Consider the following 18,381-nt stretch of genomic DNA (forward strand, 5'->3'; position numbering starts at 1 on the left):
AATGAATAAAAATATAGATCAAAGTGTTCAATATTAGAATCATAGAATAGTTAGGGTTGGAAAGGACTTTAAGATCATCTAGTTCCAAACCCCCTGCCATGGACAGGGATGCCTCACACTAGACCATGTCACCCAAGGCTCTGTCCAGCCTGGCCTTGAACACTGCCATGGATGGAGCATTCACAACCTCCCTAGGTAACGCATTCCAGTGCCTCACCACCCTAACAGGAAAGAATTTCTTCCTTATACCCAATCTAAACTTCCCCTGTTTAAGTTTGAATCCGTTACCCCTTGTCCTGTCATTACAGTCCCTAGTGAAAAGCCCCTCCCCAGCAACCTTGTAGGCCCCCTTCAGATACTGGAAGACTGCTATGAGGTCTCCGTGCAGCCTTCTCTTCTCCAGGCTGAACAGCCCCAACTTTCTCAGCCGATCTTCATACGGGAGGTGCTCCAGTCCCCTGATCATCCTTGTGGCCCTCCTCTGGACTTGTTCCAACAGTTCCATGTCCTTCTTTTAAGAACACCGGAACTGTACACAATACTCCAAGTAGGGTCTCATGAGAGCAGAGTAGAGGGGCAGGATCACCTCCTTCAACCTTCTGGTCATGCTGCTTTTGATGCAGCCCAGTATACAGCAGCGAAGTTTGTCTTTAAGAGAGGTTCAGGAATATGGAGCAGAGATTTTAATCTTATCTGGATGGATATTTAATTTGTTCCTAATGCCAAAATTACATCTGAGACTCCTTAGCTTGACGTGGGAGATCTTTTTCCCCTTTGTTCTCATCATGGGAACTTGCAGGATGAACTAGCTTTCTTGTCCTGCAGTATCTGCCCTTGGCATTGGCATATGCCTCTGAGCTGAACCAAGTGCCAGTCTCCAGAGATGCCTGTGAATTTGCTCTGTCTTTTTTTTTTTTTTCTTCCAGCTTTGTGCCTCACCACCTTTCTATTTTCACAGTGACATTTGCCTTTTCTAAGCTGTAAGTTGAAAACTGTGGTAGCTAAATTGGCCTTAAGTGCTCTTCTGCCTTGAGAAGGGTCTGCATCAGAATGCACTTTTTCAATCGATATGTTCCTTGCATGAATTCAGTATCATTTTTGCTTAACTTTCCCCCTAACATGAGAGAATATTGCTTTTAACCTTGTCAGTCCTGCAGAGGAAATGCAGTTAGAGGATAGCAATCTGACTTGTTTCAGGCTTTGCACTGCCAACACACTTGTTAACTGGCTTCCGAATGCAAAACTGTTATAGCTGGTGATGGAGAATCAGAAGAACCAGCTTCAGTTTAAGGGTGCATTTTGCTGCTAGTCTTAAGGGCTGGCTGGAAGAAGGTGTGGGGCTATCAATTTGAAGAAAATACTAGAGCTGCTGGAAATGGGCACAAAGCTTGATTATCTTAGAAGCAACTATCAAAGAGTGGACTCATCTGCTCTGACTTGTGACTTCTAAATTATAAGACCACTATTTAGTCAGTGGCAGGATACGGGTTATTCTAGACTATGATTCATCTGCCTTCTTTTGGATCTCAGTATGAGAAAAGGAGATAGGTCTCCACTGTAAATATCTCCACTGTAAGGATAGCTCTGACTCTTTCACTTGATGCTTTTGAAAAGGAAAGATCTCAGCCTTTTCTGGCTGGGTTCACAGTTGTCAGTTGTTCTTGGAAGCACTGACTGGCCTGTCAGTGTGTGAACTGTTCTCATGTGTGAACAGATCCTATGGAGTGTCAGGGAAAGAAGGAGGAGGACTGACAGCTGGGGTTGTGCGAGTACACTGACCAGCAAGTCCCAAGAACAGGCTATCTGCTTTCCTAGTAAGTAGGTTTGGAGGTTGGTCTGGTCACAGCATCCCATGCTACAAGGTGTGATGACACTTGCCTTCAGGAGCTGTACAAGCAGGACAAATCACTGCAGGAGCCCTACAGCACAAGCTGTGAGTGCTGTGCTCCCTCCCGTTTGGTCATAGGAGCCTTGCCCCTGTCTGCCTCATGTTACGGAGCTATCTGTTTCCTGCTGTTAGATATAAGGCTGGTCTGAGTTTTGGGGGCAGAAATCATCATCCAGGGCCCCAGTTCAACAAATCCTCATGAGTCAAGATCAGGGGTGACCCCTACCAACCCTTGCAGTCATTTCCAGAAGCAAACTCTGGCCTTTTTCTGACAGAGAGAATGGCAGAAGGAACTCAGAAGTGTTATTAAAGTGCTCGCTGATCTTTCTTTTCCCTCCTCCTGCTTTTTTATTTACACTGTCAAGATGGCTTTCCAGAGAGAGACAGCACAGCAGCTGGACTTGATTATTTCCTTAACTTATGCAAACCCTGGGGCTTATGAGAAGGAAGGTGGGCAGCATGCAGGGTTTTAATATACATTTACCAGAAGTTAATGAACAAGCACAGAACCTTGAGGGCATACAGCAATGTTGTCTTTAATTTTATTAAATATTTATGCAGCTCTTTTCTTCTTTGGGGCAAAGTACAGCTCCTCCTGAATATTTTTAATTACCAAGTCACTGCCAGGCATTTTTGACTGTGCAGGTCGGACCCACTGAGAATGATTAAATTGAATGTTGAGAGAAAGAGCATTAGGGAATCTCCAAACCTTTTAAAGTAGCTTGCAGATTTTTTACCCTCTAAGAAAGGAACAGCAGCAGCCTGGATCTCTGGGGACATAGCACAGTTTAGTTTCACCAAAGCTCTTCCTAGAGTCTTTCTGTTGGCAATGCAGGCTCTGCATAGGGGAAGGATAAAACTCAGAGTGTCCTAAAGAGCACAGAGAGCTTTCAAGGCAGTGGCTTCTGTAGTGTCTGTGTTTCCACAGAGATTTAGTTTTTTGGCATTTGTTAACTTGCTTCAGGCAAAAATCCAGAATTTATTTGCCCCTTGAATCCAGCCTGCCTATAAAGCCTATGCATAGAAACCAGATCCAGAGCCTATTAGAACTTATGGAAAGCTTTGGATTAATCCTACTGCTGGCATGCAAAGGCAGCTGTAAAAAGTCTTGGATGTGGTTGTGTACATTTCTACTCCTTGGTGGTCCAAGGAAGCATCAATACCCTGGATTACCTTCCCCATGTGGCACAATACCGTGTAATCCTTAGGCTACCAAGTTGGCTGTGTTGTAGTTTAGTGTTGGAAAATCACTGGCTAGATTTTTCTTTCAGGCCAGTCACAGCTCAGTTAAAGAGCAGGGAGGCCATTAACATATGTAAATATACGTACCTTGGCTAGTTCAGGAAGTGCTCCTAGTGTTTTATATTCCTAACTGCTCTGTTGAGAAAAAATGGTAGATCTTGGAATTAACATGGTTTGTTCTGAAACCAAGACTGCAAATTGCAAGCAAACCAAAAGAACGCATTAAGTGAAATTATTAGAGATTAACAGAAAAAGAAGTTAACAATAAAATTTCCTTCCTGAATCTCTGCCCATGTTTTGTTGCCAAATGAAATATAAGTCCCCTAGTGCTTTGTAAGGTTTGTAGTTCTGGTGGTGTCAGGTATTGCATACCTTCTGTGAACTGTGTCCTGCCTCTCAAACAGATTAAGCACTTTGAATGAGCCCAATTCATCGTGTCATGCCATCCAGCAGAGAGCTGCTAGCACACACTTGCTTTGGGGAGCAAAAACATCACTTAAAAGTCTGTGCTAAATCTAGTGAATGGGTAGAGTGATGCACTCATGACTTATCTCCATAGTGACTATGGGTACGAGAGACACAGCAACAATCATTGTGTCCCAGCCTTCTGGTTCAGCCCGTCCTCCCTGTCCAAGGAGTGCAGCATGGGTCAGAGCTACTTGAACAGCACTGGGTAAGTGAAACTTGCAATCTCGCTGCAGTTTGGTGACCTTGCAGTAGACAAAAGAACCAGGATGGTTCTTTTTTGTCTGCATCCCATCTGGCTCTTTTCCAGTCTTATTCATGAAGTAATGTTTACAGCAGCATCTGTGTGGAGCATCACCTCATTCCTCAGAGACAGGGAGAAGCATATTAACATAAATGACATGTAGATACTGTATTGTTGTCAGGTGATGTATGATCCCTGAAGCATAGACTTGAAGCTCTCTTTTGCTGCAAAATTAAAGCAAATCAGGAAGGTCTATCTGAGAGACAGCTGAGCATTTAAAAGGACAAGTTTGAGATATTTCACACTGGTTTTTGTTGAACCTCTTTGTATCTTACAGCTCCTATTTATAGAAGCTTCCCTTCTGGGAAGGCTCAAATGGACAATTTTTAGCCTCTTTCCCCTTCTGCACCTCTGCCATTTTCACTTTGTATATAGAATGTTTTGTGATTTCAGACCAGCTACATGTGCTAGTTTCTCTTGGTTTTACCCAGAACCAATGGCAAGTGCTGGTTTATTATGGTAGTAGTGTTCTGCAAATGCTATTCCATTGTGAAGGTGGTACTCTGAAACTCTGGTTGCACTGGATGGTGTACAACGGAGATGTTCTTCGCAGGCAGTGCAGGCCCTGAAGACTTTGTAGGGCTGCTTCTGAGTCATGGGTCCTGCATGCTGTATTGTTATGACAGGGTTGTTTGTGGCTGGTGGATATGAGTGGCTGAATAAAGTGAGGCTGCTGACAGTCTGGAGTCACTCAACTTCAGAGACCCCCTTTCAGCTGAAGGTTTGCTATAAGTATGTGATATAATTACAGGAGCCCTGGCCAGTACAACTGATTGCAGCCTTGACAGAGAGCAAGAAGAAAGTAGCTGGGGTCTGTGTCTTCTTAACCAATCCTGTATTTTTACTGTGAAATTACCAGCAAGGGTTAATCCTCCTTATCAACATTGAGAATAGCCAAGTGTGTTGCTAGTTAGGTAACCTCCTCCAAGAAAAGTTGAGACAAAAACCCATTCATTGAACTGTTTAAAAATTAGACTGGACAAAGCTCTTGGCAGATCATTCCAAGTGCCTTTGAGCAGAGGCAGACTGCCTCATATAATCATATATATAATCATATATAATCAAAAGCGTAATTAAAAAACTGGAATGTAGGGTGCAGTCCTGAAGGCATGCGGAGTTGGAGGAGTTATCTGCCTTTTAGCAGTGCAGAGTAGTTCACTTCCACAATGTGTGTCTTTTCTCAGCTGTGCTGCTGAGAATCCGTGGAGGAGGTTGCATTGTGATTTGTTTGGCTTTTTCCAATTTAATAAAGCGGTAGGTTTCTTTGATTCTCCTTTTCAGTGAGGGAGTCGTGCAGGCAGTTAGCCTCTGAAAAAGCACATTAATTAATATTGAGAATCAAAACAAAAACAAAAGAAACTTTTCTGCCCACTGCCTAAGCCCAATCTCCTTTTGTTACTGTTCCCCAGGTACCGAAGGATTGTGTCTAACAACTGCACAGATGGCTTGCGAGAGAAGTACATGGCCAAGGTGGAGAAGTGCCCTGGAAAAGCACCTCGTGGACTGCACATCCTCACTACTGATGGAAAGTTGGTCACGGAGCAGGGACACAATGCCACCTTCATCATCCTTTTGGAAGAGGTACGTTAGTGGTCTCAGCAAACCTTTCACTGCATGGCAAGAAAGGCGTTCTTTCCCTTCACCTGTTAGGCTGCTGAGAGGAAAAGATCAGTCGGGTGGGGTCATGAAATAACCACACCTGAGGTTTAGGAAAATTAACGAAAGGGCTATAAGCAAAACATACAAAAAAACCCTATTGGGCCAAGCTAAAAGAGTACTTGGCTGGTTATCGTGTCTATCAGTGATGGTGAAGCCAACACTGAAGATAGATAGATCTGGTAAAAAATATACCTCTCCATTAGCTTCTTGCTGCCTCCAGTGAACTACAGTTTATGGAGTTTATGAGGCAGAAACGGTGTCTCTATGCTTAATAATTCTGTTCCTGGGATGAAAAGCTTTAGCTGAATCTTTGCTGGGAAAAGTTAAGAACAGCAGGAAATATTTTCAGCCTCATGGGGAGCAGCGAGGGACATAGTTGTTTTGCAGTAGTAATTGAGCCTCCTCAAACCACCTCTGAGCAGCCCAGCCTGTATCTATTTTATTTATTAATTGGTACGATTCTATCTGTAGCCAACAGTGGTGTAAGAGATACCAGGCCATGCTGGTGCCTGAAGCATCACAATATTGAGGCACTTCTGGTGATCTCTCTTGAGTCAGGTACCCCTCTGGGAAATATGTGCGGTGCAGCCTTGATCACCAAGGCTTGTGGCTCTGTGGATAGTTGGATAGTTGGAAGGCACTTGGTATATATTCAGGCTGACAGGAGGTGTTTTAAGTGTTTGTATGCCTCTTCTTGTATGTGATTTGATTTGGTGTTTAGGGATATATGTGACTGCACCCCAAAAAGCCCTGCTGTATTTGCAGCTGCTGCATTTCCCTGCTGGCTTCTGCCTGCCTGTGAAATGCGACATTGGAGGTCCAACAGTGATTTTCCCACTATATATTGCATTACATCTGTTTTCTGGTTAAACAAAACAGTCAATTTGCAGCATCACTTCTAACATCTTTTGGTGTCTCAGGAGAGACAGCCGGGGAGTGAGGTGGTGTTAGAGAACCACAAGTACATTTCGTCATCTACTCTGTCCTGTGTACTTCATTTTGGTTACAGTACCTGGAGACAGCTGGGAGCCAGCCATGTCATGGTCATGAGCATAGCAATAACACCAGCAAGGACAGACTGGATGGCTGTCTCCCCAGTATCCTCTGACAACAAGCAGTGTTAAGTCTCTGAGGAAAATATGCTAGAAGCATTGCAAGCCTTATGCCTCTTTTCCTCCCAGGCTCAGAAGTAGCCTCCATTGGCAACTTAGACCTTCAAGAACAAAAGAAGCTGTTGTAAATCTGAGCATCTCCCATGGAGACATTTTTCTCATGATACCTTGTTTTTTATTTATTTTTTTATTTTAAGACACACTCTTCTATTAATTTAAATTCTTACACAGTAACTGTTTCTTTGGGACCACACTAATCTGACAGGGCCTCTTTACATACTTCCTCAGAAGTTAATGCATGTTCTGCTTTTATACAAAGGGGGTTTCTTATCTACCTGGGTGATTCTTTTCTATTCTGCAGGCTTGACATGGTAAGATGATTTCTGTAGACAGTCTGAGTGGGAGTTCCAGAAAGAACAGACATAATCTAAAAGTTAGGAATCTAGTAGTAATTTATTAAGGAACTCAAGCGGAACTGCTGCATACAAAGAACGATAAACAGATGGAGAATAAGGCAGCAGTCAAGGTAGCTGAAGAGTGGAGTCTTTACAAGGCTTTAGAGATTGAAGAGGCAGCTGAAAATATATGTGAAGGTGTTCACTCCACGTCCTTTGTTGAAAAATAAGGAACGTTAGAAAAACATTTCATTGAAACAATTATTATTTTTTTTAAGGGAAGAGGATTTTCAAGAACATGTCTCTGTGGGTGAACAGCTTATTACACAGAGAGTTGTGTGTTAGGTTTGTTCCTTAAAAGAATAGATGTTTTTTTAAAGGAAAAAAGTAAAAGAACATTTGAGATTTTCACTGAAAGTATGGAACTGGCAGTGTTCAAGGCCAGGTTACTGGAGCAAGGCTTCCAAGTAAGGACAGGGCTTGGAATATTGTGGTATGGTTGAAGGTGTCTCTGCAGGGTGATTGGAACCCTATGACCTTTAAGGTCCCTTCCAACCCAAACCGTTCTACAATTCTATTATTCTGGCCAAAAGTATTCCAGTCTTCCAGTGTGAACTTGAGAAAAATGAAGTCATCAAAGTGACATTCTTCCTTGTTAGCTGGATGAAACAATTTCTGTAGAACTCTTGCTTATTACACACCTTGCTGTCATGCAGATTCATTCCTGGTTCCCTTCATTTTCTGTGGTCAGTTTGTTTCCTGGTTGGATGTTTTGCACCTATGTCTATGTTTGCTTTCTGAGCCAAACAGCAGTCTGACAAGTCTTCCTGTAGATAACATCCATGTGGTCTCCATTCAACCTTCCTGCTCAGCAATTTTGTGGTTTGCCACCAGTTCCTTTCTACCTTCTAGTATGCACCCTCAATATATTGTTGTGACTGACCTTTATGCTGTCCAAAAATAAATGAGGACTTTTTAGAGTTAATTGAAAACTTCTCAGGTTTTATAGATTTTGCTTTAGCAGTATTTTTCACAGTGATAATTCAGAATATGTGCATGAAAATGACAAACAAATGCACAATGACTGATGATTTTTAGTATGTTTTTAAATTATGGGGTTGAACTGTGATTTGGACTGTGATACATGCAGGCAGGAAAACTTTCCCAGACTAGTCTTTGATGGGGAGATGACTCTGAAGGGCTGTTCCATGGCAATCCACTCCACTACCCTTTGACTACTCACTGATTTCAGCACACAGAGCCCCAGTGTTTGAGACAACCCCTAGCTCATTCTGTTTTGATAGTTTATGGAGCTTAAAGCAATAAAATGTGCTTTTGAATATATATGGAGAATAATGTGTTTGGGGTTTGTTTTGTTTTGTTTGTTTTTTCTCTCCATTTGAAATGCCTCCATTTCTGTTTTAATTCATATTCATAAACTCCAGAATATCTGACATCATGTGTGGGGCTAGCAGACTTGGTTTAGTATTTTATATGCTGGATAAAGAGCTATGAAAAGGAGAAAGAAAATATGATTAGTGTGAAGGGATGGCTTTGTATTGAAGACCCAACTCATAATTGAGTTGAAAGATCATCTACTTACTGTTTAGTCACAAAATACCTGTCCTTGCTTCTCCACTTCATATCTTCTAATTTCAGGTATAATCATGTTGGAGAAGCAAGGAAGAAGTAGGAAAGAGAATTGTAAGGCGTGAGAAAGGAGCTGCCATGAAGGGTGCAAGAGATTTGAGCCTAAGGTCACCAGTGATGAATCCAGTGTAGATCATATTTTTATCCTCTGCTCAGTGTCTTCCATATGAGACTAAGACATTTTGTGGTCTTAGTACATTTCCTTGAGAAGTGGCTTTTGGTTATTAGTTTTAACAAGCTATGGGACCCTTTCTGCCAAATAACTGAATATAATAAGAGTATATAAGAATATATATGGGTATAATTTTGCCCTGATAGAGTGTTTTTTAGAGTGACTTAAAAAACTCTCAAAAGGATGTTATTATAGATGGTTTCAGAGTTTTTTTTGGTTTATACTGTACATTTAATGTTCTGGTAGGACAGAAGTGAAAACGGTGCCCTGATCAAGTCAATAGACAAAACTCTGCCTCCTGTGAAATGGGAATGATGGAGCAAGGAAGGAGGTAGATCTAAGGTATATAACCAAATATACGTATTTTTAAAACTACATGTGACAATTAAGTATATTGGTGTCTACCTGCAGACTTCAGCTATACACTTAAGGCAAATTCACATCTGAAAAAAACCCTTCCTACACATTTATTAATGCAGGCATAGCCTGTTAGGAAGATAAAGACTGGGGCCATGCTGTGGTCCAGATTATTTATGCAAGGGACATGCTTCAGTGTAGTCTGGCTTCTTGTCTATGCTCCCAGGTTTCCATCCAGAGGACAAGATCAAGTGCACTCTCAGAACTGGGACCAGTAATGAATGGAACACAGTGTCCTGCCTCTGTCAGTGCCACAGTTGCCATTTACTCAGGCTGATGGCAACTCGCAGTAAGACAGCAGCTCCCATGAATTTGAAGTCAGTGGGAGCTAAGAACTGGGACCCCTTGCCTTTTGTGGCTGTTTCTGTCTCTACAGGAGCCTTTGTTGTGCACTTTTGATCTCAGTTGCTGATCATTGGGTTAGATAACCTGTGAGCTGTTTAATTCTGATTAAAGGACCTCTTTTTCCACGGTCAATATTCTGCCTTTATCCTGACTCTCCTGGGATGATAAGTCATGATGGATCAAATCAAATGGATCTGTGGTGTGTGTGAATGTGTTCAGACCAAATGGAAAATCACTCATGGATGTGAGGTTCATAGTCAGAATTTAGGCTGCAAGCCAAGTGTTTTGCCACACACAGGTAAACTTGAAAACTACTGCCCAGAGGAAACCTGGTGCTCTTGGGTATAAACTGTTAGGGACTGCCAAAATGTGGTTATCCAGGCATTATTTTCCCTTTGTCTGATCTGCTCAGTTTTTCTAGGAAGTCATGGTTTGTTTTGTGCAATACAAGGCCCAGAGTCTTTAGTGAAATCTAGGAGTTCAATCATCTTCTCTAGTCAGCCCAGGACCCTGTAGGATTTGAGCTGGCAGTGAAGGAATTGGAGGTACGTAAGAACTGCAGAACTGGTTCTTGTTTATATGGTTACTTAAATCAGTATGCACTGGAACTGCACATTAGCTTTGTTCCTGACTGTGCATTTACAGCTATAACAGGGTTTATGAGATGACCATGAAATATTTCTGAATTTTGTATTTAAAAAGCAAAAAAACCCCAAAGCTAAATTAAGGAGCAGGGATTTTTTTTGTTTGTTTATTGGTTTATGGTTTGGTTTTGGGTTTGTGTTGTTTGTTTGTTGTTTTTTTTTTATTTTTTTATTTTGGAATCCCACTTTTATCCTAAATATATCTAGGGATTGGTTTCAGTTTTGGGCTGGGAGCATCTCCAAAAGTTAGTATCTTCTTCACCCATAGTGAATATAGTGGAGACTTTTCATGAAAGGAAATTACTTGGGCCAGCACATCTTATATATATGTAGAAAGCTACAGAGATTTAATCTGAGAAGTAGTTTTATTTCAGTTTAGTGAAATCACTGAAGTGGGGTTTAGCTGTGTTTAAATTAGCCTTTTTTGTGTTACTTTTAGTCAGCTGGGAACAAGTATAAAGTAAGGCTCCAAGAAACTGAAATAACAGACACTTCTACAGTTCACGTATAGTGCTCTAACGCATGATTTAAATTAAAACAGTGCAGCTGCTGCCTCTAGACAATATCTGCAATGCTAGAATCTCTTGTCTGCTGTTCCCTCCTTCATTTAATAGATGTCACTGACAGTAATCCTAGAAGGGATTTTTCTCATCATCTACTTCATTCTCATGTGTATCCAGGCCCTATCTTTGTAGTGACTGACATTAGACAAAAACTGACAGTCCTCAGTGTGGGACTCAACCTGTATAAATTCAGCCACCCTGAAGTTACACGTCTGGCTGAAGCTAGTCATCTAGACTCTCTATCATCAGGGTACAGGGATGGATATTTGCAGAAGAGGGTTCATGTTACCTGTCTCAGTTATCTTTGGTTTCTCTGTTGCTGTTTTTATTTCTCTCTCTTTTACTGACTGTATAGGAAGCCTGTAAAACTGCCTTAAACTATCTTCAACCACTGTCCTGTATCCAGAATATTCCTGATGCTCCCCCATGCACATTGGAATTACTCTGTAGTTAGCATCTGGCCTACCATCAGTGTGGTACCTCCCACCTCTCTGCCTCTGGTGGACGTATTTGCTGGACACCACCTGCTCAATGAAAGGCTGTGCAAAGCCCTGGCCACCTCAGTGACACATAATCCTCAACCATGCATTGCATGAGATGATTCAGATATGGTCCCCTTGATACATGCACAATTAACAATCTGCCCTCTCAAAATCTCTAAACCCAAGATGGGGAGATAACATCTCTTTACAGGTGTAATATTCAGCTATTCTAAGCATTGCTTGTATATAATTAGCTGGTTTTGATTTAAGTCTGGCCAACTTGGGGACTGACAGAACAAAGCTAGGCATTTTTGGGTAAAGTTACAAGTTTGCGTGTATGCTAATGAAATGGAACTGAGAAGTGGGATGGAGAGTAATATAAATCACTCTTATCAGCCCAGTTTCCTAATCCAACCTTCTCTGTTGCAGGGTGATCCCCAAAGGACAAATATTCAGCTTGATTTTGGAGATGGCATTGCAGTATCCTATGCTAATTTCAGCCCTGTTGAGGATGGCATTCGGCATGTCTATAAGAGCGCTGGAATCTTTCAGGTGATGGCATATGCAGAGAACAGCCTGGGCTCTGACACTGCTGTCCTCTTCCTGCATGTGGTCTGTAAGTATTTCCAGCTGCTAGATTCCTTGAGTGAAAACATGACCTTACTGAAAATCCTGCAACTTCAGTGGGGCCTAAGAATAAATGCAAATCCACCTACATATGCAGCTTGTGCTTGTCCAGAGGCTTGGACTTTTAAATACCTTTATCTTGTTAAGTTTACTTTATTGAATGAAGAGAGGAAGGGGAGTTTATTTTAACACATTTGCAGTCCTCACAGAGAAAGGTTTGGAAACGTTTCTCAGGGTTTTCTGAAAGGGTTAGAGATCAAAAAATGTCTGAAACAAAGTCCAAATGTGTGTTTTGAATACAATTCTAATACCAAGAGGTTTGGGTTAATCTTGAGTCAGTTATTCTGGATTTGGGACTTCACAGTGCTCATTAAAGAAAAGCATTATGCTGAGCATACTTCCTGGGATATGAATGTACCGAGGGCTGATGAGCTACTTTTCATATTTCATGTGAGTGGCATACATCCCTTTTCCCTCCTGTTTGGTAGATCAGTCCAATTTCCCTCCACTTGTCACATGAGTAGACTTGGATATAGAGCCCTGATCTGGCTCCTCAAAGGCACAGAAGAGAACAGAGGGTGTGGAATGCAGGATGAGACCAGGAAGATCCCAGTTCTTTGTCCTGCTCTCAGACTACTAGATTTCCTGCGCAGAGAGCTCTTATTGTGTTTATATGTACCTCAATGGTTTTGCCCCTAATGGTATTCACAGCCAGGTCTGTGTTCCCCCTTAGTCTGTCAGCGCCTTCTAGCTCATCTATCGTTTGTGTTTTTCTGCTGGAAAGAAGCAAGTCAGAAATTTCCAAAACCCAAGAACCATTTTCTTCTTTTTAATTTCAGGCTCCCTGTGTGAAGGAATCAATGTTCCTTGAAGCTTTTATTATGCTCATAATTCCCTCAAAGTCAATCATGGCTGCATTTAACAACCTGTTATTAGAGCATTAACTGTTTTTTCATTCACCTTGGGCCATTAGCTGACAAAAGTGATGGTTACCTGGTAATAACAACCAGCTTTGTATGGATTATCTGATTTTTCTCACAGGAACTGCTTTTTCATGGTGAGGGTTTTAGAACAAAATGCAACAAGGGCCTGGTTGTGCTACTCTACCCTTTTCTTCCTCAGCCTCTCAAATGTCTCCTTTGAATTTTATAGCATTCTTAGGTGGCCAACTTATTAACATTATCTCCAAGGAAGCATTTACGTTCATGCTAACAATGAAATAAAATGATACATCGTTACTCAACTTTTAATATATTTGGATTTGCATGTCAATATAGAAGGTTTGACCTTGAATCTCAAGTGTACAAACAAAAATGCCTGCTATATAAATTGCCCATTATACAATCTGTCTGGTGCTGGAATCCTGTGCTAAAAAAAACAGGAAGAAAGAAGGTCATTGGCTTTAAGCAACACTAGTTTTCTACCCTGCACATTTATTAGTGGTCAGTCAACATTTCACCTTCTGCTGTCAAGATGCTCATCTCTTCATTTAGAGGAAATAAAAGATGTTAGTGGTTCTCCTCTTACATGCACTGCCACAAAGTATCTGGGGGAATCTGATGTTCTTGGGAACCCAGGGTACTGTTATGAGCAGAGCTCAGGAGCGGCTTGTTGGTAGAGACCCCTTGGGAAGGGGCCTGGGGAAAGAAGTTTTAAGGAGCCAGAAGCAAGAATAGATGCCCAGTCTACTTGGAGCTGTATATTCTGGCTGTAAAAGAACAGCTCTTGGTCTCCAGAATCCTTGTAATACCGAGTAAATGGAGAAGTGATTAATGTCTCTATTTTGTGCTTGAAGAACTGAGGGGTAACACAAGAAGATCATCTCAGCTAAAACCAGCAAATTTCCTGCTTCCAAGAATTAATGTTTTATTAAAAAAAAAAAGAAAATAAAATCTCACTTCTTTTTGTTTTACCCTTTCCTTCTCACAGTGATAGTCTAGTTGTGTTTTAAAGTGACAGTATTGCTGTGTTTTAAAAGGTAGCATCCAGAAAGACCCCGTAATGCTGATTTATGCATAGCTGTTATCAACTGAAATTTAGTACCAGTAAAACCAAAAATTTAAATGAGAAATAAAACAGTGTAGATAGTAAAATCTTTAAACAAACTAGTAAACAAAACCTCACTGTTTTTTACGCTTTTTTTTTTTTTTCTGGTGACGAACTAACTTCTTAATTCTGGACTCCTTTCATGCGACTCATTCTGGACATTTGCATTTGTTAGACACAATTTGACATTGAAACTGCAGTATTTTATAAGTCTTTTGGGTAAACAAACTTTTGATATTTAAGCTCTTTGATATGCCAATGGACACATCTTTCAAATAGTTCATGACTTTTTGCTAATGGCAACTGACTGCTCAAAGACTTCTCAAGATCAGGCCAAAGTCACAAAGATACCCAGGTTTACCAAAATCATGGATCTTTCTTTTGGAAAAAAATAAAAAAAGAAGTCATAGTGTATTTAATCAAATCATAAATGCCTCATATATAATCAGATATGAGCCACCTTGGATCAAATTATTTTCCCACAAATTTTGGTTAGCTCAGTAGATACATTGTCAAGAAAACACCTTCTTCCTCTCTCATGTCCTATCCCTCAGGCGTTCAATAGCAGCTTGCCCTATCTAGTGCAAAGCCAGTTTGTTGTTCTCCCTCAAACTGAATTTGAAAAATTTGTGCTGACCTTGTCTGAAATTAGCACTGTGAAAAATGCATTCCTGGCTTTGCCAGAATTAAGAGTGAGAAAAACATTGTATGCTTACCAGAAGTAATCTGGTATCATTTTCTGTTGCTTATTGACTGCTGAAATTCTCTTGTATTGCTGTAATAGAGTCTCACAGCTGACAATAGGCATTTGATTTATTTAAAGGAAAGATCCTTGCTGTTCAGGATTGAGCAGGGAGGATTTAACTCAAAGCCCCTAATAATAAAGTCTCTCTTCCCACAGGTCCAGTGGAGCATGTCCAACTGAGTGTTCCCTTTGTTGCCATCAGAAATAAGGATGTCAACGTTACTGCAGTAGTTTGGCCCAGCCAGGCAGGCACACTTACCTACTTCTGGTGGTTTGGTAACAGCACCAAGGTACAGATGCTTTTTAGTTCATTTTTACTTTCTAAGCTGGTTGCACCAGACAGGAAACATTCTCAGATCTAATAAAAAGTCCCTGCTTTTTCTTGGTTTGTGTTTTAGTTTTATTCCTCACCTAAAAAGGGTTGTCATAATCTGAACTTCAACCTTTGTGAGTTTATTTCCTCCTGTCTTGTGTTGGTTTTAGGAGTCATTACGTTTTTACATCTGGTTGTTATCAGCCCTACTGAGCTTTAAAGACCACTGTTATTACCAGTGCTCACTTACAACTTAACTGAATTATATACCACTATATATGGATAATACTGGCTTTCAACACGGTATTTAAAAACTGTTGGTGTTCAAATAACCAGGGGGGTTTCCATTATGTACCAGTATGCAGTATATAATGCTGGATTCCAAGACAATACTTTAAAACTGTTGGTGTTCAAATAACCGCTTGTATCTAGGATTTGAAACTAGACTCTCAATTAATTGTTTGTGTCCACCTGTGACTACTGTCTATTGCTTATTTGCTAAAGTTTTTACTGTAGGCTTCCTAGAATGAAACAGCTGACACAGGCACTGTCCTCCATTATTACAGCTGTGAAATGTACAGCTGATAATTGTGAAATGTAGTATCTGCTGTTATTTAGAAAAGCAGTTTAGGTCACATCATTGTCTACATTATGGAACTGAAATTGAAGGTGTGCACTGAGGTGAGATCACAGTAGAAAAAATGAGGATTTTACATGAAATATGAAACTTGAGATAAAAAAATAGGAGGCACACAAGTATTTTATTTTCTCTTTGACATAGCTGTTTGCATTTTAACCTCTTACCCTAGCTACCAACAGTAGCAGGAAAAAAAACCCAACAACAGTAAATGCTTTATCTACTGGGATTTAACATCAAATTAGGAGCTTACTGTAAGAGCTCACCTATTTTTGTGATTATGAGAACTCACAGTATCACAGTATCACAGTAGGTTAGAGATTGGAAGGGACCTCAAAAGATCATCTAGTCCAATCCCCCTGCCGGAGCAGGAACACCTAGATAAGGTTACACAGGAACGTGTCCAGGCGGGTCTTGAATGTCTCCAAAGAAGGAGATTCCACAACCTCCCTGGGCAGCCTGTTCCAGTGTTCCGTCACCCTCACTGAAAGAAGTTTCTTCTCAGGTTTAAGTGGAACCTCTTGTGCTCCAATTGTATCCATTACCCCTTGTCCTTCATTGTTTGCCACTGAGAAGAGCCTGGCTCCATCCTTGACACTCCCCCTTTATATATTTATATACACTAATAAGTCACCCCTCAATCTCCTCTTCTCCAAACTGTAGAGACCCAGCTCCCTCAGTCTTTCCTCATAAGGGAGATGCTCCACTCCCTTAATCATCTTAGTTGCCCTGCGCTGGACTCTCTCCAGCAGGTCCCTGTCCTTTTTAAACTGAGGGCCCCAGAACTGGACACAATATTCCAGATGAGGTCTCACCAGGGCATTAACTCATAATTGAGTTACTGAAAGAGCTCAAGAGCAATAACTTGGAAAGTTGCTGTGCCCTGAGATACGGCAAATATGCGCATACACACATATGTGACACTTGTCACATACCATGACAAGTACTAGTCCATGGCAAGTATCAGGTAATGACACATAGTTTATACTGCACTGAAACAGAGGGATGCAAAGTCATATTACAGTTCAGATATTTTTGGCTCACTACACACACGTTGACAGCCATTAAAGTACATTTGAAACAATTTAGGTACTGGTAACTTGATCATCTGCTTAAGCCCTCCAGTGTGTCTCAGGTGGCAGAGTTTTCCTGCTATTGTTTTTGTCCTTCATATAGGATTTGATTGTGAATGCAACCTTAAAAAAGATTTTTTGAAATAAAAAGCAATCTAGAAACGGTAGAGCAAAGCAGTGGTGTTTTTGAAGATTTCCATGCAGCTCCCATGGTGCTTGTAATTGGGTTCTAAATATGATCAGTTATCTGTTTTATCTTCTAGCTTAAATTTCAGGCTACTGAGTGCTAACAGATAAGGGTGCTTTGGACATAGTTGTATGTGGAGTAGCTGATCCTTATGATACCTAGGGGCAATTGTATGTGTTGCTGAAATATGTTGAGGTGTGGATTAATAAAGATAGTGCACTTACCTGTGGCCAAATCAAAGACCCAGAGCACCTTTCATTCCTTGCAAAGCATTATCTCCTGCTACCTCATGACATGTACTTAAACTTCAGCTCTGACAGAAATATGGCAAAGGATATAAACATAAAAGCAGCAGGAACCTTTTTTTTTTCAGGACATGAATTTGCATCACATCAAAATTCCTTTCAAGAGGTTTAATGTACATGTCAGATTCTTCTGTGTGCCCACTCATAGGCAGACTGTGGAGCTCAAAGTACACGTGAACGCTGATTTGTGTATGAATTAAAGGATGAGGTGTGTAACATTGTGCATAGTGGTTGGTATGAAGTGACACATTCTAGTTCCATGCTGAGGAATTGCAGCTTCTTTTCCTGTTCAGCCCATAGGCATCCCAGACAGAACCAGATGTGTCTTGTGTCACTGTGCAGCTCACTAAGGTACTATGTGCTGCTGCACAGGCAAATGTTGTCTTAGACTCAGATGACCTGGCTGAGGCTCTTCTGCTGTCCTCCCCAACCTGCTGGAACCATTGTACTGAATTTTGACTCTGCTAATTTTTGCAGTATACCCAAAGGCAAATTCGGTTGCATTAACACAGGTCCAGTTTAATAAATGTGCCCAGCTGTCTAATAGGTTTGAGTAAATGAACCTTAAACAACTTGATTTAATTTAGAGTTAGTTTTCACGTTTGGTTCTTGAATTAAAATTAAGGAGTTGGCTGAATGTTGAAACTCCATGATGGAGGTGAAATCATCCATGATAATGGAATGTCCAGCATACACACATTCAAAAAGGCAAAATTGTCATTTTAAAGGCCAGACTGGTTCCTCTTATGTGCTTTTGCACAGAATCACATGCTGTAACCTCCAGGAAGATTCCTAATACCACTGCAGCTTGATACAGGCCCGTTCTGCTCATGCAGGATGGGTGTATATCTCAGTATGCATTAGCTTGTTCTCCAGGGCTAGCACACACTGTCACCCTTGCCAGCTTGGTCTGTGGGTCCCATATGATCAAACAGGTTTTGTTCGGGTTTTCTCTTTTCCTACTGCTTTTTCAGCTCAGGGATGAGGGGATCAAAGGTGTCTGGACAAGTTCCTGTGATGTACACTAGGTTACCCTGCTCTTGCAGGGGGGCTGGACTAGATGATCTTTTAAGGTCCCTTCCAACCCTTGTGATTCTGTGTGATTCTGCA

At 41.1% G+C, this 18,381-nt stretch overlaps 1 protein-coding gene across 1 annotated transcript in view; it reads left to right on the forward strand.

Moving 5' to 3' along the window:
• Positions 1–18,381, forward strand: part of SORCS3 (sortilin related VPS10 domain containing receptor 3) — a 302,919-nt gene that overhangs the window by 266,399 nt on the left and 18,139 nt on the right. Inside the window, exons 17-20 of the mRNA XM_061372631.1 lie at positions 3,690–3,803; positions 5,309–5,480; positions 11,768–11,954; positions 14,913–15,046. Of these exons, the coding sequence (XP_061228615.1) occupies positions 3,690–3,803; positions 5,309–5,480; positions 11,768–11,954; positions 14,913–15,046 (607 nt within the window). The remainder of the gene's footprint in view (positions 1–3,689; positions 3,804–5,308; positions 5,481–11,767; positions 11,955–14,912; positions 15,047–18,381) is intronic.

This window comes from Neopsephotus bourkii, unplaced genomic scaffold (assembly GCF_033783945.1).
Source record: "Neopsephotus bourkii isolate Nb327-2 ecotype Australia unplaced genomic scaffold, CSIRO-AGI_Nbou_v1 NB_1615, whole genome shotgun sequence".
In the NCBI taxonomy this organism is placed as follows: domain Eukaryota; kingdom Metazoa; phylum Chordata; class Aves; order Psittaciformes; family Psittacidae; genus Neopsephotus; species Neopsephotus bourkii.